Source organism: Rhea pennata, chromosome 1 (assembly GCF_028389875.1).
Source record: "Rhea pennata isolate bPtePen1 chromosome 1, bPtePen1.pri, whole genome shotgun sequence".
Taxonomy (NCBI): domain Eukaryota; kingdom Metazoa; phylum Chordata; class Aves; order Rheiformes; family Rheidae; genus Rhea; species Rhea pennata.
Window position 1 is genome coordinate 30,297,308 of NC_084663.1, and position 22,375 is coordinate 30,319,682.

Genomic DNA, 22,375 nt, shown 5'->3' on the forward strand with positions numbered 1-22,375 from the left:
TCTATTGTGAGGATGGCATGGCCAATGTTTTCAGAAACAAGAATTGTAACATAAAGCTCTTGTAATTATATTTCTAATAGGCTATGCTTAGCGAACCCAAGCATCAGCAGAAAATCAAAACCATTTGTTCCTTCACTGACTTTCTTATATACAAGCAGCAAATAATATTTCATTTTTAAAGAACATGAAAATACTCTACTATATTTGCATAGGTAAATAATTAAAAGTCAAGAATGAAAAAAGAGAGATATATAGCAGGAAAAGTAAATTAGTAGTGTATGTCTATGTTAGTCTATAAAAACTATGATAGAATAACACAATTCTAGTAGTCACATCTTTTCATATGTATTCAAGAAGTTCAAATATTCCAGCTGTGCTGCAGCTTTGCTTCTCATATAATGTAACGCATGATCAGAATACACTCAATAAAGCATATTTATAGGAAACTAACTTGAAGTGAAAGCATGTTACCATATTAGGAAACTTTGGATCAAGTAAAAGCTTTTGGAAAATTTTACATCTTTTTTTTTTTTAAACTCTCTGCAATTCCCTAGGCAAGGTTTACCTAAATTAGAGTGATAAATATTAATGTGATAATGTAAGGATTTTTTTTTCCTGTCGTGAATGACATGAATGTTTAAAAGCAATATGATGTTAAAGTTGAATGGAGGATTCAAGTTAAAACATATGAATCAATTTGCAAAGGTACCCTCTTGATCACTAATGGGACATTCTAATTTTAATGGTGTCAAGTGTATTTATCCACAATAGAAGGAATGTTGATTACTGTAGTGTTTGTATGCAGGTCATTGTTCAGCATCTGCTTTTCAGTGATGACTTGTAATAAGAATGATTACAGTAGCTTCACTTCAGGGTGGAACATCATGATTGATGCTATATCAAGGAGACCATGGAATCTCCTAATGACTTTAATAGTGTCTATTTCTTTGTGGAATTTCTTTTCATTTTCTTAAAACAACGGGAACATTACTGATTGTATAACCTTATCTCCTGTCTCAGGTCTCCTAGAAACCCTGAACAGAAGATCATTAAACGAGTGATTGCTCTTGAAGGAGACATTATCAAGTAAGTATTTTAAGCCGTAGTCTCTGAGCCTTTATAGGAATAGTGCAGTTTTCAGTGGATTTTAAATCAGTATCCTAGACAACGAGAACTTTCTAGTATTTTCTTTCTATCTATTCTTAACAGGGATGTCAGCAATGTACCTGTCTCCTTTTTAATGAGAGAAGAAATGGTACACAAAGCTACTCACTCTCTCATGAAAGGTACAAGGATGCAAATAATGCTTGTTGGTTAGAATATCTCTGCCACATACCATGGCAGTTAATTGTACATTTTTTTTTTAATAAGTCAAGATTATAGGACTGTTTCTTCAGTTAGAGAGTCCAATTGCTGTTTCCTACCATGATTGGCAAATATAGGTTGGATTTTCAGGCAGGGGTGTTATTTGTTTGTTTCGAGTTTTTCTTCTTTTCCTTTTGAGACACGAAATGCTCATAGATGACTGCCTTCATTGCAGTCTCTAGGAATTTGTAGGGAATGTGGTGGAACTGATTTGGAGTAAATTATTCTATCGGAAACATTTGTAGAAGGGGTAAATTCTAAAGTACTGAAAGCCTTGGGTTGCTCTGTCAGATGGACCTTACTACAGGGGCTGTTTGGAAGTAAATTGCTAGTAGAGGTAAATCAAAAGTTTTCATGGAAAAGTTATTTTGATGAAAATGTTTTTTGAAAAGAATTATTTTTCCTAGATGAAGACTGGAATTGGCATAGGGTTGGGAGTGTAAATCCCTAGTTTCCCACAGTAGGATGTGAATGTCCCTGGGAGCTTTCAGACAGCATGGCAGACCGAGGCTCGGTTCATTTAGATAATGATTCTTGCTCTGGTGTAGTACTTGGCAGCTGTGATTCGAGTCAAGGATTTGAGTGTGGTCTCAAGGAGCCTGGGTTAATACCAGCACTGGTGGGCTGTTCCGCAGTGTGGGGTATGGCTACGTCTTTCCCCCCTTGCAGTCAGTATCATTTCTGTTTTAATGAAAACTTCCAAATAATCTTGGTCTGAGAGGAAAAAAATAAATTCTGACATATCTGCTGTAGCACAAAATCTAAAATAACAGGCAGTAAGAAGAGAATTCAGTGTCCAAAGACTAACATTTAGCTATCACATTAGAGAAATAAAAACACAGAAACAGTATGAGCTATTGGATGATGTCTTTTATAAGCCTATATCCTTAAGAAGATGCTTATTTTCTTGATGTAGTTGATATTGGTACTGTAATTCTTGTAAATGGTGAGTAGTATTCATAATTTGGTGTTCCTGATTCATTTCTGTATCAATGTCAGAAAGAGAGAGCAATACAAAGCCACTTCAAGTGTTACTTTTCATTGTTCTCTATTACTAACCTGTGTCAGATTTTTGAAACTCAATAGCATTTTTAATAACAATAAAGATGCTTAATAACATCTTATAGAACGATTATGTATAATATATATAATAATAAATTCCAACTGTGGAAAATGAATTATACTGTATGTTTAAGTGCCTGAAGACTCTGAACTTTTCATTAACTTCTGTGGGTGCTTTTTGGCCAACTGGGAAAACCTATGGGTGCATATTAGCTGTGTGAGCGTATGCAGAATACTGAAGAGCCTGTAGGTTAGTGTATCACTTGTGGGTACAGAAGACTGGGTGATGGTCCTCAATTTGTCCATGGCAAAATAGGTTAGGTTAGTTTATTGCTAGAAATATTAACGTCAATATTTCAGATGTGCATTCTTTTTTCTATTTGACCAAATGAAAATTGTCCCACAGTTTTTGCTTTGTCTGTAGAAACATTTTAAAAAACATAAATAAGATGTTAAAGAACATATTACAGAGCTGTTGAGTTTTTATTGCATATTGCCCCTTAATGGTATATGTGTAGGGAATATGAGTAATACTTGCCACTTTTCATCGCACTAGAATAAAGCAAAAGCTTAGATAATAAAGTAAAATGTCAAAACTGGCAAGTTATTTCTGAAATATAAATTATTTATTTTTGTAATGATATCACAATGGATATGAGATTTGTGAGTAAAACAGATGACTGGTCGTGGAAAGCATGCTTAGAAAACATAAATGGAAGATTTCCTTTGTTATTTGATAGGTCTGAAGGCAGACCTTTATTACAAAGCATAAAGCATTGGTTTTGAAAGATATCAGTATCTTATGTTTATATATTTCTATACATTGAATTATTCCTGATCAACATAAAATATAATGCGCTTGGTGAGAATGCAAGTAATATGGAATATTTACAAAAAATAGATTTGAAAGTGTTGAAATGGGACTCTTCCATATTATTTTGAATCTTTTTTGGCCTGGATGGGATGTGATGCATAACTGATATATACTGATTTTAGAGGAACGTTGGAACAACCTTGCTCCTAATATCAAGTCTTTGAAGTAGACAGTTTATGCCTGTATGCTATAAATACACTTCTTTAAGCCTTTTGCTGCTCCACTGATCAATCAGAATTGCTTCTTGCTGAAAGACATCTGGTGTCACTGCAGAGGTTACTGCTACCTCCTTTTTCTCATTGCAGGAATGAAGCTGAAGTGTTTGAGCTTGTGGCAGGCATGGGGGTAAGGGTCCTCTACCCCCACTAGTCCTCATTCATTAAGAGAAATGAAGATGTACCAACACATTTTCCATAAGTGGGCACGTGCATTGTGCAAGTGCCTTTATGATATATAGGAAACGTTGGTAGTAGAACCGAAAAGCAGTGTTTCAGTTCTAGGGCATGGAAAAGTGGGAATCATCAGTTAGATCTGGTGGCCAGCATATATGGGGCTACTTGTGGCAACAGCAACTTCGCAGGGAGGTCGTTGTGTATAGAGGTGTGCTGTGTGGAGCATTTTATCTGGAAGACCAGTGAAATGCACAGTCTGTCAAGTAGAAGTTGCTCTGCAACTTTTGCTTGGTGTCAAGTGGCTGAATGAATGTACGCTTTCAATGGTGAGCAGACTTCTGTTGTGAAAACAGCGTTGAAGACAGTTGTGAGTTGGAAGGTATTTTCATGTAGTGCTCCACTAAATGGGTGATAGATGTAAGCATCTGTAGGGCTTTAAGCTATGCTTTCACGGATGAAGGAAGTATGTTTATTCAGCCTGTTTGATGCATCATTAGGAAAATATTCTCACAAGAATACTGTGTTTTCTCATGTTATTAACTAAACTAGTTAGCATTTTACTATTTGTTAACTACTGAAGATAGTAAAAGAATATTTAGAGCCATTAGTGCCATATGAAAGGTTCCTTATTGTTTGATTTGTGTTCAGGTGTTACAATATCACAGTGGAAAAATCCTGGTTTTCAGCTCTGCATGTATAAAAGCATTAAATAAGATAAAAAATTGCTACATTTCAAAAATAATGATTAAATTTCAGTTTTTGAGAATAAATGTCAATGAGAGATTTCTAATGGGTCTGTTTGGACCCTTCATTTTGTATTTTTCTTGTAGTCAGAAATTATGGAGCACATAGTACTTTACCTTTTGAAATATGCTTTTAGAGATTCAAAAATACTACAAAAACTCACTGAATAGAAATGCTGGCACTTCAGTTCTTGGATCTTGGTTCCCCTCTAGTTGCAGTCCTAGTGAAGTGAGTTAGGTATCATCTTCTAAATCCCCAAAAGAGTGTAGTACACCTCACTAACATACTCAATTTGCATAAGCTGGTAGAACTTCTTCCTCCAAAGATTTAAAGAATAGAGAGAAAATCACCATTTAGTACTGAGAGAGGGTGCTATAGGTCAGCCTCTGGATAGACAAAACAGAGACCCCATGAATGAAATTTTGTTTTGTCTTCTTTGAAGACACAAAGAATTAGTTCTAAGTAGGAAATCATTATGATGATTTCTGAAGACTATTTAAATGATAATTCTTCCAAGGAAGGCTTCTTTTAAAGGTCAACGTAATCAAAATTATTAAAAATGTTGGTGCTACAAAGCACTTCGTATATCTTGAAAATTAAACATATTAAAACTCGTTTATCTTAAATGCGTTAGTGGAAATGCAAAAATCTGTAGTAGTCTATCACAGATGGTTGAGTTACGGTATGTTTTCAGTAACTCAGATAAATGGAGGTTTATGAGAAGGAAACTAATATTAAAATTGAGAATTAACTAGTAAAATTTAAAAGAAAATAGAATATTTGTACCCTCAACATCTTGAGGGCAACCACCTGTCAGGAACTGTATCCACACCTCCACCCCTGAAGAATAAATAATTTTACATTCATTAGAGTTGTAGTAAGAGTCTTTTATTTTTATTTTATTTTTTTTTCCCTGCAAAGGCCTCCTGATATTTTTCTCTCTTTTGGATCGCATGTTTAGAAGATCTGTTAGTATGGGGCTCCACACAGACAAGTGTGTTAGTGTGATTACAGAAATGAGAACTAAATACACTGCAGATACACAGCCTCAGAGATTACAGACCCTCCTGAGTGACTGGTGCGGTCTTCGTATGGTTCTGTGTTTGTGCTTCCTATAAAAGTTCATATAAACAGTCATATAAAAATATTCATATAAAGGAAGTATTAGTAGTCTAAGTTCACTTAGATGGAGAGCCTTATTTTCCTCACTTTTTTTTTTTTTTTGTTTTGTAACTGTATGTACAGATTGGATATCTCTTAGGATTTATGCAGGTTTTTTTTTGCAATGCTTACTGTTATACTGATGAGATTTTAAAGCCAATGAAAACTTTAGTGAGGCTACACCTGTGCTGCTCTGTCATGAATCTTCAGCATTGATCAAATCCTTGCAAGCCTCCTAAATAGAATTTGCATTGATTTCAATTCAGTTTCCATGCGCAGCATTCTTGCATGATTGGACTCTATTTCTGTAAATGCAAATGATGGGAATGTACATTGGTAAAGAATCTTCAAGTTATAAAAACAATCTAACAAAATTGTGAGAAAGTTTTTCTGTATCTATAATCAATTTCCAAGATTCTGTAGGTCTTCAGGCCCACTGATGAAGCTCTGCAAAGCCAGATCTTCTAAAATTTGGCATTTCTCAGGCCCATTATAAAGGATATAGGACTAGAGGCCCTAATTTTTGAACCTAATTTTTGAGGAAGGTGCATGAAGGGATAGAAAGATTAAGGGATAGAAAGGTGATTGTCAAGAAAAATGTGTAAGTAAAAAAAAATTTCACAAATTAAGAGGTGAAAATCCATAGTTTTCCAGACTGATTTTTTACTTCAAGTTATAATTTGCTTTTACATTGAAAAGTCTCAGTATTTTGAGACATCACATTATAATATTTACTTATTCATTATTCCATGCATTGAAATCTTCATTCCTTTAATATGCACAGTATTTTAAACACTTATTTTCTTCTTAATAATACAGACAGCACCAATAAGACTGCTAAAAGATCCCATGTGCCATCATTAACATTTTTTTCGTATTTCAGTTAGTTTCATTTGTCCAAATCCACTGAAGGCAATGGACTTACAATGTAGACCCAATGTGACCTCTCGAACTCTTAATAGTAAAGAAGAAAAAGCATAATATGATTCTCAGAGCTTGTACAGAATTTGCAGTGCTGGCTTTTAAAAAAAGAAACAACATAAACTTTTGCCTCTGAAGTGAGCAGGCTTGATTTGGACAACATTCAGAGAAAATAGAAGTAATATGGTCAGTGATACTAGTTTTTAGAGAGTTACTGTTCAAACTGAAACCCAAAGTACAAAAAAAAATCAGATACAAGTGCAATAAAATAAGTACTCAGCAGCTCTCTATCGGTGTGCCTCTAAATCAAAACAGAAATGACATTATCTACAGGAGGGTGATGTTTTTATTGTTTCTTCCTTTTTTTCTTCTTTTTGATTTAATTATTCAAGCAACACTCTAAAATGCAAAAAGCAGCATCTCTTTCAAGATGGCATAGCTGTGAACACTGCATAACGAGTCTCCATAGTGTTCAAAGATTATTTTAATCTACCATCGTAATAAACAGCGGGGAAGTTTTTTAAAGGCTCTGTAGAACATCTTGGAGTAACATTTCTTGCCTTCAATAAATCCCTGCCGTAAAAGCAGCGCATGGTTATTTGTGAAGTGTACTCCAGCATATGCAGAAAATGCTATCTGCAAACTTATTGCCAGCACTAGTAGCAACAGTGTGTAGTGCCACTCTATCTTGTGCTAATAAGTACCATAGAATTAAGAGAAAATAGGCACACAAATATCCTATTATTTAACATTGCAAACTATAAGGATGGAGAATAGCAATGTGGGATAGTAGCTGGGAAAAGCACCTTTTGGCCTGTCTGAGATGTGCTTGCACCAGCATCTCTGAGCAGGTAATTTCAACTATTTCATTCTTCCATGGTTTGGTTATAAAGTTCTCTGCAGTGTAAATATCCAGCAGAGTTATGATCACCAGTTTACTACTTCTGGCAAGCCTCCATGTGTTTGAGTAGAGATCAGTGTAGGAATGGATATGCTACCAGTAAGCAGGTATTTACCGCATAAAATTATTTTCTAGAACATTGAGACCTTTTAATAAATTTTTCATGCAAGCACTTTGAATGGAGCAATGACCACATCTGGCCTAAAATACATCCAAATGCCATTTTAAGAAAATAAAAACCGCATTACCTGTGTATGGACAACATGTAGAATTGCTGTGCCAGTTTTGAGCAGGAAAGACGTCGATAACCTGGAGCGACTTTAGCAGAAGGCCATACAGCTGGTCAGGCCTGGAGCACTTGCCCTTCAAGGAGAAGGCTAGGGGATGGGGTTTGTTTAGCCTGAAGAAGAGGTGGCATCAAGGAGACCTAACAGCAGCCCTCCAGTAACTACAGGGGCTGCAAGAAGACCGAGCCAGTCTTTTTTCAGCGATGTATGGCAGGAGGACAAGCAACAGTGGGCACATGTTGAGACAAGAGAGGTTCAGACTGGATACAAGGAGAAATGTTTTCCCTGTGAGGGCAGTCAGGCAGCGCAGAAGGTTGCCCAGGGAGGTTGTGCAGTCTCTGGCCGTGGGGATTTTCAAGATCTGACTGGATGAAGCCCTGAGCAACCTGGTCGGACCTCGCAGCTGAGCCTGCTCTGAGCAGCAGATTGGACTAGAGACCTCCTGAGGTCTCTTCCAACCTGAATTACCCTGTGATCCTCTGGTACTATGATATTTGATGATAATTTTCAAATATGGTATGTCACGTTTGATGCAATGTTATTTTTTTAGAGGCTTAAACAAATACAGTATATTAACTTTATTTAAGAGAGTATTTCTTTTGTAGGCTTTTTTCTCTAAAAAGCCTAATTTGATGGCTATTACACTGAAAGCTTGTGTTTTGCCAAAATATCAGATGGTTAAAAAATGCATACAAGTATAATCATCTCAATAGGAGGCTTAATAGGTTATCTTTATCAAGATTTTTTAAAAAATGAGCAGCAAGTGAATAAAATGCACTAACATTTAAAAGAATTTAATACTCAAATGCTTCATGTATTTATTTTAATTTTTTCAAATTATTTTCTATCTAGAGCTATGGATACCTATGTCATCGGTGGTCTGAAATTTGGCACCTTATTTAGACACCAGAAAAAATATGGGTTTAGTAAAAATGATCTTTGACCTGAGCAGTCTAGGACTTATCCCCTCAATGTTTACATATCTCTTTAAGCAATTTCTGGATAGAAGTTGAGCTCCATTTGAATTCTGTGTCCATCTACATATATCTCATTGAAAGCTCCACTATGGCAAGAACAGCAAAGGGTAGGAGGAAGGCAATAGCATTAAACCCATTTAATAGAAGAGGAACTCGGGATGAAAGGTGTTCGATTATACTGATAGAAGAAATGTGTGGGAAAATCATTAACTGAACTCCCTGAGTTTCTCATCCCAGAAAATGAACAATAAGCTCATATGTTTGTCAGCAGCAGATTTTTTTTATTATTATTTTTATAGATGTCCTAGAAGCTAGACAAGGTTCAGAATATGACAATTTTGTGCATGTACTTCCTGTAAATCCAAAGGACAGCTTTTAGTAAATTGAGCAGTGTAAGATCAGGCGTATTGTTGTTTTTGCAAACTGAAGGAAAACATGCTGAAACAAATATATGTACTTGCAACAAATAATGCAAGAAAATCTTATCATTTATTATTTCGTTTTACACCTTTGCAAAGCTCCTGTTTGCATCTTACTTGAATATTCTTAGGGTGCTGATCTCAGCCAGTGACGTGGTGAAAGAATCATATCCATTGACAAATAATGGATAGAAAACTAATGTGAGAAATAGACTAACCATGAGGTTGTTTCATTATCTACAGGGTTATCCTGGCCTGAGAGTCCCAAACCATAACTTTTTTTTTTTTTTTTTTTTTCCTTGACCAAATTCCTTTTTCTCCTTTGTAGGAAAAAATAAGCAGACTTTCTGTTCATTTCAAATCAAGTTATGGTAAGGCGACTGCAAGTAGCTGAGTTGATAATTTTTAAAAGGTATTACTTCTCTCTCCTCTCCTCCGTCCCTCCTCTGCCCACTCTTCCCTCCCTCCCTTACTGCTGGAGCTCATGGGCCCTCAAGTGCATCATACGAGCTGACCGTATGCATGGTACTACTTCAATTTAATGAGAAAGGGTAATTTAAACCTCTGCTCAAGTGCAGGAAAACAATGGCAGTTGTACAGTTTTTGATGCCGTATACATATATATATAAGTATATAAGAGAAGAGCCTTCCCCCAAGTTGCTCGTCTTTCCAATGGGCTCTCCTGGGCTTCCTTCTGGAGCTGGAGGTGGTTCCACTGAGCACCTTTAGCTTGGCAGTAAGCTGACGGGGACCCCCTCTCTGCTCAGCAGCTCTGGCAGGAGCACATTAACCTCTTAAAACGCACTGCCGCTGCTGTTTGTGGCCATTCGAACGTGCTGTCGTAGGATCAAAGTGTCAGCTCGTATGAAGCGTCCTAGCTCTGTTAATGTTAAGGGAAGCAGGGCAATTTGCTCTAAATTAAAATTTGGTTAAAACATGTATTTTTTTTTTTTTTTTGGAGTATTTTAGTCCTCTTACAAAGTCTTGCCTGGGACAAAAAACATATGTAAGGACATATGTAAGGAAAACAAAAATGCCAGTTCTTCAAAGATTTATAGTTTTATATACTTCTTTTTTTTTCCCCCATTGAGTGAAGTAATGAATGCAGGTTTATACACTGGATCAAAATACACCTAAGTAGATTGCTGATGCTTTATCTAGCTTTTTTGTTTGGGAAAAAAGTGGAAAGTTTCCCATTTGTTTGTTTCTTTTCCTCATTAGATTTGCAGCCTGACAAAGTTCTTCAATTCCAGTACATATTTTACAGCACTGGTTGTCAGCCATAAGCAATAATTGCCCATGTTTTAATTTGAAAATTTTGAAATTTTGGTGTTTGCCATTATGTACAGCTTGCAAATATATGTTGGCAACACTGGTCTGAATAGTTCACAGTAACAGTACTAATAAGGTTTTGAAATTGTTCACCCTAGTGGTTATGAGATCCAAATGAGTATAGGAGTGGAAATGACTATTATCTTTTCTCATTATTGTAGAACTGATTATAGAACTATTGCTGACATTCTGCTTCTGGGAAGTAAATTGTGTGATGAAAATGTAGTGTATTTTGAGTATGATTGGTAACAACTCATTAAGCGGGGGCTTCAGCAGCTGTGCATAGGGGAGCCAAAAATATTTCCTGCTTTAGTGTAGTCAGTTGGCACCGATTGCACAAGTAATTTCTGTTCACTGGCCATTATGCCACAAGCTTCTTAATATGGATCCAAAAATATATTATAATAAACAGTATGTCATGTATTTGTAGAACTTCAGGTATATTCGGGTAGCCAAGGTAGCATTTCTAGTGAATAGGTTTCAATTTTGTATATGTAGCAAAATTAATTACTCTTCAATCATTTATTATAGCACGAAGGGGAGCAAGTGACATATGCTGAAAAAGATCATGATAGGATTTACTATAATTGAAAACCAAAGCATAGTGCCCTACTAGTAGAGGTGGAAGTCTAATAAGTGATGGACCTCTAAAAGAGATGAATAGAATAATGGATGAGGAAATCAATGAACAGATTAGAAATAGGTATGAACCTAAAAAAAGAAAGGTGACCTTTAATGGATTTCAAAGGATTGACTTGGTGGCTGACTAAATTAATCACAGTTCCACTGTTAGTGCAACTTTCTGTGCAAAGAAAAAAAAAAAACAAAAAAACAACCGTGCAACCTTGCAAGGGATGTGTAATTAAAAATAGCAGTATCCCGTGTCTGTTCTGGAGTATCATGGAGCACATCTTGTCATATTTCCATTGTAGTATATGTAGGTATGATCGTGTTTAAAAGGAGGATTTAGATTTCTAGTAATAAAAGTCATTCTACTGTTTCTAAAGCTTATGCAGTAGTTAAAACTTTAATTAAACAGGTTTGCAAGAATGGGGAATAGAGACTAAGTTCATAAACCAGACAGATATGCTTTGTAAATGGAGAAGAAAGCTAATTAAGTCAAGCATAGCAGCATAATATTAATTTTTAAAAACACTTCAAGCATATTTGTAGTAAATCTTGCCACAGCTATTGCATATTTCCTAATGAGTTATTCTGCAGTTTAAGTAAGTTCAGCATCTCTGCTGCCAACGTTCCATAGCTAGGTTGGAGGGGAAAAAAAAGTATATCTTTAGGCATTATGCTAATATTTATTTCAGCACAATTAACTCTTTGAGCCCTATTTATGAAAAGGAAAGGGCAAAATTGACATATGGAAATGGTAACGACCAGAATATTTTTCATTCCTGTAAGCTAGATTCAGTTAATGTTAATTTTAATTTCTTTGTGAAGTGCCAGAGGTTAATACGAAGTTCTTGCTTGTCTCTATCAAGAGCTATCTCATGTGGGATCAAATAGGGCTATGTTCTGTAATGTGTGTGGAAGGTAATTAAGCAAATTAGTGAAGTGCTACAGTTCCTTCCATATGAAGACAGAATTCAGCTACGTGCTTTTATATTGTCAGGTTTAGATAGTTAAGTTGATAGCACTTTCTAATATTTAGCTGCAGTTGGAGATTGTCAGGAAATAATTTTGGGAGGCTGGCAGAGTGATCGTGTAAGTACAAAGACAAGTGTTTTAAGGTGCACCTACAGCACCAATTTCTAGATAGTTCCTTGCAATTGTATATTTTCCCCTATTTGGGTATGTTATGATAACTGAGGAACTGAAGAACCATCCTGTATATGGTTTTATACACTATCTGTATATCCTTTTTATATTAAATAGAACTTATATCATGTAATTGTACATGTTTATGTTTGTTTTTTGAGTATAACTATTCAAAAGAAAGCCAAAATTCTATAAAATTATTCTTCTGTGTTCCCTTAAACTATTTAATTGATATTTAAATAATAATTATCTTCTAATGTTATCTACTGAGGTCTATTTATTCCTAAGTTAAAGTTTTAAAGTAAAAGCTACAAAGTGTGGGATGAAAAGGGATAGAGGCAGGTAATGGTGGCTTAAATATCACTGGCAATGGCTTCCTACAAGAAACCAGAGATGTAGCAATATCTTGGAATTTGCTCGTGCACAGCCACAAGGACAACGTGTGTGAAACGTAAAAGCAGCCTCGGGGTACCTAGGCAAAAGGCTGCAAAGTCAAAAGCAGACAGCAGTGTTAACAGCGAAAGGCTACAGAGCTGCAAATGGAAGACCCTTAATGTTACAAACCTTGAGGCACTGTGCAATGTCTGTACCTTTCATTTCTCTGTGGAAAAGGTGAATTTCTATTCTAATGACAAAAGAAGAAAAGCTAGGACTCTTTCGTAGGTAATTTGAGACCCATTATTTAATGTAGAGCCTTGGAAAATTCTATATGGACAGAACTAACCATTTACAGCAGAAATACTTGCAGTAATAGATAATCAGCTCTTGCGGAGTATGTGTAACATATCTCAAAGCCCCAAAGCACCTCTACTTCTTCCAGATTTTTGGCACACATATTAGAGAGAGATATTTCTGGCTGTTTCTTCCCCCCACCTCTTTATGTATCCTCTGTAGACCTGTGTACCAGCTGAAGTTAGTCTGTGAGAGCCTACGTAGGTGATGTACTTGTGTCCTCTTGCTGTGTTCCTTTGATGTAAATAACATGTTTTGAAGAGTCTCTTAGAAGTGTTCAAGGATTAACATATACCATCCTTTCACACACAAACATGTGAGGATCATTTTGAGTATGCCGAACTATGTTGCACATCTACTCTATAGACCACGTTTTCCTTTTACCAGAGTTTAAGAAGTTTCATCTTTTAGCTGCTCAATTCTGTTTTATTAAATTTAACTGTTAGATGCTGGCCTATTGCTAGGATAATGGCAAAAAAAATAGCATATGACACTGAAAGGTTTATTCTCCCCCCCCCCTTCTCTTAAGGCCTACTTATTTAGGGCTTGAGATAAAACATTTCCCTCTATGAGCACTTTGCACATATTCAGTACTGAAAGAAAATCATAGCTGAAATTTTTGAATACAAAGTCTTCTATAAAGCCATTTGATTTGTTTTTGAGTTTAAATACAAACTGAACAGATACTGCTTTAGCCATAGGCTTTTAGCACGAGAGGCTACCTTTTCCAGAGGAGGCCCAACACTTTTCCATATCTGTTAGGCTCTCGGATATGACTGCAGAAGACTTTTATTCTTCTGTGGTTGCTTTGATGTGAACACAGTTGATAGGTATGTCTACTGTGAGCATTCTTGCTTAGGTTCCTAAGTATTAAAAACCAAAACAAAAAACTAGCAATGACTCTTTCTTTTATTAAATATATTTTATTGTGAATTTCTAAAGAGATGCTCAGTGACAATTAAGAAGATTTCATGTTAGATAAACTGGAATTTCTTTTTCACTATTCTCTTACTCCCTCATAATCCGTTTTTTCCAGAAAAACTCTCTTTTCAAAAATATTCTACGAATGTTATCCACACACTCTAAACATAGTCTGGTAATATCTTTTGCAACCACTTTGCAAATAAACCTCAGATAAAAGCTATTATTCAAAGTTTTGGATAAAAAAAAAGATTAGAAGTTAAGTGATGAAATAGAAGACTCTTGTTTTCTGTACAGTCTTTAATTTCAAAAGGAAAATAAGTTTTATAAGCATTATAGATGAGATTTAGTTGCTTAAACATTCCTATATAGTGGCATTTTAGATGCCAAGTTATCCTGCCTCATCTTTAAGCTACAGTTTCAGAAAGGCACAGGTATCTTGAACATCTTGCCCTTGTCATGAGGATGTCTCAGTAGAGTTTCTAAAATAGCAACAGTCGCTTATGTTTAGGCACCCAAGTCGCTCTTGACAAATTAGATATTTCATGAGAAGCAATTAAAAATATCATGCTGAAGTTTTGGAAACTATCCAGCAACCTTTTGGGACTTATATCGTTGAATCATTTAATCTATAGAAATTGTTTGTGAAATCTTCTTGTATGCAAAGTTAGCTTAAGAATAGTCTATGTCTTTTGGACTGTAAGGAATACACCTTTTACAGCAATGAGTGAAAACTATGTATGTTTGAATCATTTTCCATCTTCCAAGTACCCCCGCTGAAATTTGAAGAACAGTCAATAATAGAAGAGTATCCCTGATGTTAAGGTATATGACCAGGTTCCAGGGCAATTTTATGCAGACATTATTTAATATATGATTCCTAGGTGCACTGCTAAGGCTGAATAAGACAGCTGCTTTTTTCTGGAGAAAAAATTGTATAGAACATTGGCTGTGCTAGTCAATAGAAAGGACAAAAAGTGATAAGGGTCTGTTTTTACTAATTTTATATGCACTTCTACATATTTTATATACTATATATTGCTTTTCAATTTGGATATAAAATGCATATATATATATATATATATGTATACAAATTTGTCAAGAATCAAGAAGTATAAGATTGGTCTGCTGGGAATAGAACTGAAAAGTAGACTGAAATGAATCATGATTCAGCTGTTTAAAACCTAGAATCTGTGTTGTCACTGCACAGGGAACTGACGATTTCAGTCTAAATTAAGTGTATAATATATTCTTAAACATACTGTCTTTAATTACAAGGAATTCAAAACATCCGTTACTCACTGGAGACAAATTGTGATATTCTGCTTAGATTAAATAGAACCATATTGGAGGAATAAAATTTCTGCCTATTAAAACAAGGAAAGATTGCTAAGCTTGTGTCCTGAAGTACATGAAACTCTCCATCTGATTGTCACTGTGGCTGACAGTAAGTGCAAATGTGAGAACAAATTAAGTTGAACAACTTAAATTGTTTTACTTTTGTTCTTGTTGCACTTTGACTGGTACGTTGTACAACAAATATATTGTCATCAGCAGGACATCTCTGAAAACAGGATTTGCATCCTAGTAGGCCTTCAGAAAGAGTTAAATATTTAACTTATTCTGAAAATGAGAAATTTGCCAGAAATTGCCCCTGAAAATCAGATTAAATATAACATTGTTATTTTATTTTCAATTCTAACCATAGTTTTAAAGTATTGCATTAATAGTGTGATTTGCTACAGTAGTTATTTCTTATGCCAGACATTGGCAGTTGTGATCACCCAAGAAGGCTCTGCGTAGAGCAGTTTTCATTGGACAGGGCAGCAGTTGAGAGAGCATCAGAAGTGTTAGTCATGTCTATTCTCTGTCTGATTTTCAGATACTGTCTGATCAGTATCTGATTTTCAGATACTGTAACTGCATTAGGTATAAAGATCTTACTCCAGAACGGAATCTGCAGTCGCTGATGGACGGTACAGCACAAAGCAAATCTTGCATTCCAAAATAATCTGTGGTTTAAACTTGGTCTCCAGGAAAAAAAAAATCATGTTTGTGAAACAGTTTGAATTTGACAGAGACATATCTACGTTCTGTCTGTCATGTTCTGATCATACTCATCGTTTGATATTTAAAATGAAAGTGAGTCTCAATTTCTGGTCAAACCACCATCTTGTATTTTTAACATTGTTTTAACATTTTCTTTAAGTCTCGACTACCTGAGTAGTCCTAACTACACCAAACCACATTCACTGGAACATAAAAATAGAATCTCATTGGTGTCACGTTACTGGCTATAGCAAATCTGGCTATAGCCTGTTAAGTGTAATTGCAGCAGATTTCAAACACACAAAATCCAGTTGAGAACTAAAATTGTATGTATGTCCTTTAAAGCTAATGAGAATTCCTGAGAATGTTCACTGACAGAAACTTTGGAAACTTTTTATGAAGTCCCTAAATTAAGAGCCCTAGGTTTCGTATGAACACTTTTGTGTGTGTGTGTGTGTGTGTGTGTGTGTGTGTTCTTGTTTTGCTTTAAATCTTCAATGGATTTGTGTTCAGGGAATTTTTATCTTCTACAGTAACAAGTACTCTGACCCACAAAGTTGTAAAAGCAAATAAGCTGTCTAATTTTACAGAAGAAGGCAAAGAAATAATTAACTTTTATTTCTCAGTTTTGGGAAACAATACCTAACTAATCTCTTTCAAGCTCTTCGGTGTAATCATCATTCAATGTCTTTTTTGAAAAGAATCACCCGCAAAACTATGAATCTGATTATCCTCGGGAGATCAAGGGAGGCCAAGGAGTATGACATGTCTCTAAGGACATGCATTTCAGTGCTGTTAATACAAATATTATCTGAAACCTGGTCTTAACTCACATATATCCACGGAAGTCTTTCCATTGCGTTGGAAGATTGTGAATTAGATCTCTGTATAACAGTAAGCATACGTACATACAAGTTCCTCTGTATAACATCGGAATTTATGAGTGTTATTTACTGAATAGGTATCAGAATAAGAGGTGTCATTGGCCAAACTTTCGTACATTATGTGATTGAGGCATTTCATTACAGGTTCAAGATATCTCACTTTTGGCCAAAAATATGGCCTAGTTAGCTTAGAAGTGATGATACACATTGTATTTTTTTTTTTTTTTTTAATCTATGCTGGGACATAAAAATTTAAGAAGGGCACTACACTCAGTTAGTAAAATCTAGTCAAAAAAAAAAAAAAAAAAAAAAGTGCTGCTGTTGTCTCAGTCCTGTTCCAAACACAATTCCTTCTCTGCTTCCGGTAACAGCACAGTTATTCTGTCCTTGTGAAAATGGAAAATCTCAACAACAGTGATACTAAGAGGGACTGAAAAACTTGCTGTGCATTTCCATGTCTCACTCAAAATAATAGTTTTGCAGCTGTCATTTCTCTGCTCTTCTTTGGAAGAGCTTCTGAAGATTTGTCATAGTATGGAGCATTTCCACAACTACTGTATTACCTCTTTTGTGTAATGTCTGGAAACAATAGCAAATATAATTTTCTCTTGAGTCTTGACAACATACTTCGATTTATGTGGATATTCTGAAAAAGTAGTTTCAGGATTCTGATATATTATTGAATATATGATTGTATAATATGCAGTTAATATAGCTGCAAATAATTCATGGCTGGTCTTTTAACACCTTCTATTTTCTGTGGTCATTGATTTGAAAAAAGTGTTGAGCAATAATCTTGAAAACCCTGTAGCCAATCTGCAAATACATCAGTGACTCTTCCCTTATATTATGACTCTTCCTAATATTCAAGTTCAGTCATTTTTTTATATCCTATCTGCTTTATTACTGTGGAACTGCACAAAAATTAAATTACACTGGAGAGTTCTAGAGTTTCTAGCCTGGAGGAATTTTATGTTAAGTATGTTAATCTATGTTTATTTCACCTCATTTAGAGCTGTGTTCCGTTCTGAGACTCATACTGCATTGTACTGGGAGATAAAATGTATGTTTAAAAGACTAGTAGTAATACCTGCCTGGGATTGCTGCTCCACCACCATCTACAGACTTCCAGAAGTGACTTAAATTAGTGTCTACCTCACTGTAGTTTGTGGTAATGGTAATAAGGACATATTTGAACAAAAGCTCTGTTGATCATCTTAGTTCCGCACACTTGTCCTATCAAGAACTAGGTAATCAGTATTATATTGTATGACTGTGGATTCCATACGTTTGTTGGTATAATCAGTGTAAACGAGTCCTCACAGATGTAAGGTCAATAGGAAACCACTGTTTTGTATGTAATTTCACATGTCGTTTATCTAAATCAAAGATCCAGATGGCCAGATTTTGCAGTGGGAACGTTAAGTAGTCTTCATTCCCAAACTAGGTGACTTCTTGTCAATAAGCTGCTGAGTGAATGGTACTGACATTCATATATGCTAGGGCTCTTTTTTCTTGCTGTCCTTTTAGGTTATGAGTAATCTCTTCAGAATTGGAGAATCTAACTAAAATATAATCAGAATCAGTTAATATTGAAGAGAAAGCACAGGATAATTTTTCTAACAATATAAAAATTGGGAATATAAAAATTTGTCTCAGTACATAACATGGAATAGGGCAATTCTTTTCTTTAAGGATCCTCTATAAAGAATATCCAGAAAACACAGAATCCACAGCTTCTCTCAGATCAGATGAATAAATAAAAATGCGCTGTGGACCATGCCTTTCCTGTATTGATGCATCAGTCTAGGTAGCCTGCCAGAGTTGCTAAGGTAATTCGTAATGAGGTTTTTACTTCCCTGAGAAGCATGCTACTTGTCCACACATTTGTCATGAAAATTGCAAGATATAGAATAATTGGCTGAGAGTGGATATAGCACAAAAGAGATTGGGGTGGAGGGAGCTTGTGCAGCATAAAATGAATAGCAGGCCTTATTATGATAGTTTTGCAGAAAGGGAACTTAATTACTAAACAAAAACATCATTTTAAGTTATAGAAGATAATTATTCTGTTTAGTTCAATACTAGATAGGCCTCAGCAAGAACACCTGAAAGATTTGCACAAACTGGACAGATGAGGAAAGACTGGAGGAACAGAGTTGATTCAATTTAGAAAAATACAAGATTGATGGTCTGGTAATAATTTTCAATGTGTAAAAAAGAAACCCACAGCAATTATTGCAGTCCACGTGATGAGATACAGTGGCTACAGCCAATGAATTTGGTTCTCTCTCTACCTAGGAGGAGGAGTAGGGAGCACAGCTATTTAGAAGAATTGCAGCGCTTTTATATACATACATAAAATGTACCTCTCCAAGCAAGAGAGAATAGGGATTTAAATTGAATGTTTTCTGAACCTGCTTATCTCTTGTTTTTTCTGTATTTCCTTAGCGCTTTCTTTTGCCGGTTGTTTTGTTAGGCACTGCCCCATTTCATCCCTTGTCCTGGATCCAGCTGGAGGAGGAGCCCAGGGAAAATTCATCCTGGACAATAATCATTGTAATAAGTAATAGCATTAATGGAAAAGGGCACTTTGTGCATTCAACAGAAGGCCTAATTGAGCATGCAGTTGCATCCTGTGTTTCTGTCTAGCAACATCCCTTCTTTTGTGCTAAGGTAGTAACTGCTAGGAGCTCTATGCTCCCTCCGGTTTCTAAACCTCTATAGAAGGAACCAGTGATAAACCATCAGAAGACAACTCCATTGAAGGATTTTTGTAGTCATTAATGATTTCATTAAATAAAATATAGACATTTCCCTAAATACTATACATGTATATCATTATTCCTCATCTCTGTTAGTTTTTAATGCAGGTGCAATGATTTCTATGGGATAAAGGTCATTCCTGGTTCTGTCCTTTTCCCTCTGCTTTCTTCCTGTTCTCCTACTACATCTTTCTGCCAGCCTTTCTCTGTCACAAATGCAACAGTTTCTTGTCAGCTTTATTTCTCTGTCCTCTCTGCTCCATGGTGAGCTTGCATGCTTCATCATATTTTATTTATTTTTTTTGATTACTTAATCTTGTTTGTCTAACTCTTTCTCCTCACTCCAAAAAGAATCATTACTCTGGTCTGTCTCAAAGAAACTTAGCCTTGATCCCGTGCGTCTTTCTGATCTGTCTCATTTCATTTAATCTCTTTTTTTCATTTGTAAAATAACTGAATGTATGTGTTTTTTGTGATCATTATCTCAAGTTCCTGTCCTACTGTCTGTCCCAGGTCCTTTTCAGTTTGATTTACCCCTTATATTCACCTGTAACTTCTGTTACCAAAGCCTTCCTAGCCAAATTTCAGGACCATTATTCTGTTCTCATCTTCCTTGATCTATCCACAATAGTGTATTTCTGCCTTGCATTTGAAGTTTATGTCTAGTATAAAATCCAAGGTATAAGTACTTATAAGTACTTATATAAGTACTTGGTGTGTGTCACACCATCTCTACTTGTGTTCCGTCTCACTCGCGTGTGTATACCAAAATCCACTGTGATTTTCTAAGCCCTTCTGTCACGTTATGATTAAGCCTTCTAGGCTCTTTTCACAAAGAATATTTCGTAGTTATAAAATGTGTGGGTTGTTTTTCTGCCTGTCTTTAGAAATAAAAGTCCAGTAAAGACTGCATATCGGTAGTTTTGCTACAGTTTTTTGTAGCTCTCACACTTGTGGTCTTGACAAATGCAAATCATTATTTATTTCCTTTGGGCTGTAAGTAACCACAAACTCTCTTCTAGCTCATAGATTTATATTGTCACCCCTCTCTCTTTGGCTTCACCTGCAAATCATCTGGTTGTAGACAAGTTGCGGATCGTCATTCTCAAGACTCAGTTCTTCTTTCTTCGTTCTCAGTCCGTAACTGTTTTGAGCATTGTCTTGTCGTAGATAAAAACTTGGCTTCGCCTCTTCTCAGCCTGAGGCAGAACCTCCTCTAGGCAGTAGTTTAAATGTTCAAGTAAATACTTTTCAGTTTCTTTCATGCTTCCTATTAAAAGACAGAAAAAAAATAGACTGCCTGCTTGTACCCAGTGAAACTTTTTATACTTTGGTTGTTAACCTCTTGGGACAGGATGATAGAAAAGCCATCAGAGTAAATTCTTGGTCTGTTGGCAGGTATTCTAAATGCCAGCACAACACAAATAATAAATAGCAATAAATTAGGGCTTTCTTTGGTCACAAGCATCTGCATGCATGAGGTTTACAGTGTGAATCTGCCATATATAATTAATACTCTGTTTATTTAGAAAGCTTAGAGAGTCTTTTAATACATAACTGTGAGTGAATTTAGATATATTACTGCTTGAAATAATTAAAATGGGTTATTGTTCAAGAAGAAAACAAATGGTAAAGGTGTGTTTCTAAAAAGCTAGATAGAAGTAATGATTTTTTTTACCCTACAGTGCTTTCTTTTATTTAATGCTTTTTTATTTTATGTATTTGTCTCTGTTGATTTTGAAAATCAAATCTGTTCCCTGGTAATGTGATTTGCGGGAAATGAAGAATAAAGCACTGCAAATGAAGTGCTTTTAAACAAACTGTAATTAATTACATGTGCAAAAGCATTGACTAAGTTTGGGTTTGCAATTAGATAACTAATTATGTTGAAAATGGCATTGCATATTTAAATAGATTTTGGTGCCTCTGGCTCATCTAGTTCTTTCTGGGCTGTTATTTAAGTATGCAACTATTCTCTTGCTGCTAGGTATCACCTGTTACACTTTAAAAGCATGGTTGCATGCCTAATTAGTCATATAATTGTGGCATTTACATATGCAAAATATAAAATCCTTTTATTAATTTAAGGTACATTCTTCTACTTCCCAGAAAAGCTGTCCATCGAAGGCTGCACAGAAGAAGACCTGTTTATATTGCAGCATTTCTTAATGAAAGATTAGCTCTGCTCTCTATAAACTACAGAGTCCAAATTGCAATTTCTTATTTGATGTCTAGCAACTACCTAGCTAGTCTCTTTATAATTCATCTTCCAGCTACCTGTTTTAATCCAACTCCAACCTCATCCAGTCTTTCAAGGTAATTGTTTTTTCGCAGGAACTTCAAACTTTCTATAATAAGAATAATTAGTACTTTTTAAGAAAGGTAGTAGACAGATATCTCTCAGAAATCATTTAAATCCAGCCTAACTGCAAGTAGTTGGCTGCAGTAATGCATTAAATCTTTCATCTCTTTATATTCTTGACCCTTATATTTTTATGGTTTTGGTGTGTGCTAGAGCATATGTGAATCCCGTTACCGGTTTCTTAGACCTCTCTCAAGTGACTAGACATACTATGCACGAGATCATAACAATGCCATTCTTAATTTTTATAATGACTTGTTGGCTTGTAAGACATGAGGACTATATTTCTTCTGAAGAATATCAGACTTCTCAGAATGATCTCAGAATTAAGATAACTTGAGGGATATTTTTAAGCAGAATTCTTACTTATTGGCCTGATATATTGGATTCCAAATCCAGCAGCAAATACCCTTTTGATAGCCAGTTCTTTGATAAGAGAATACTGTCTGCTTGTTTA

General features: G+C 35.4%; 1 protein-coding gene across 1 annotated transcript in view; it reads left to right on the forward strand.

Annotated features, from left to right (window-relative positions):
• IMMP2L (inner mitochondrial membrane peptidase subunit 2) overlaps positions 1-22,375 on the forward strand; it is a 475,219-nt gene that overhangs the window by 319,803 nt on the left and 133,041 nt on the right. Inside the window, exon 4 of the mRNA XM_062567049.1 lies at positions 1,021-1,086. Within this exon, the coding sequence (XP_062423033.1) occupies positions 1,021-1,086 (66 nt within the window). The remainder of the gene's footprint in view (positions 1-1,020; positions 1,087-22,375) is intronic.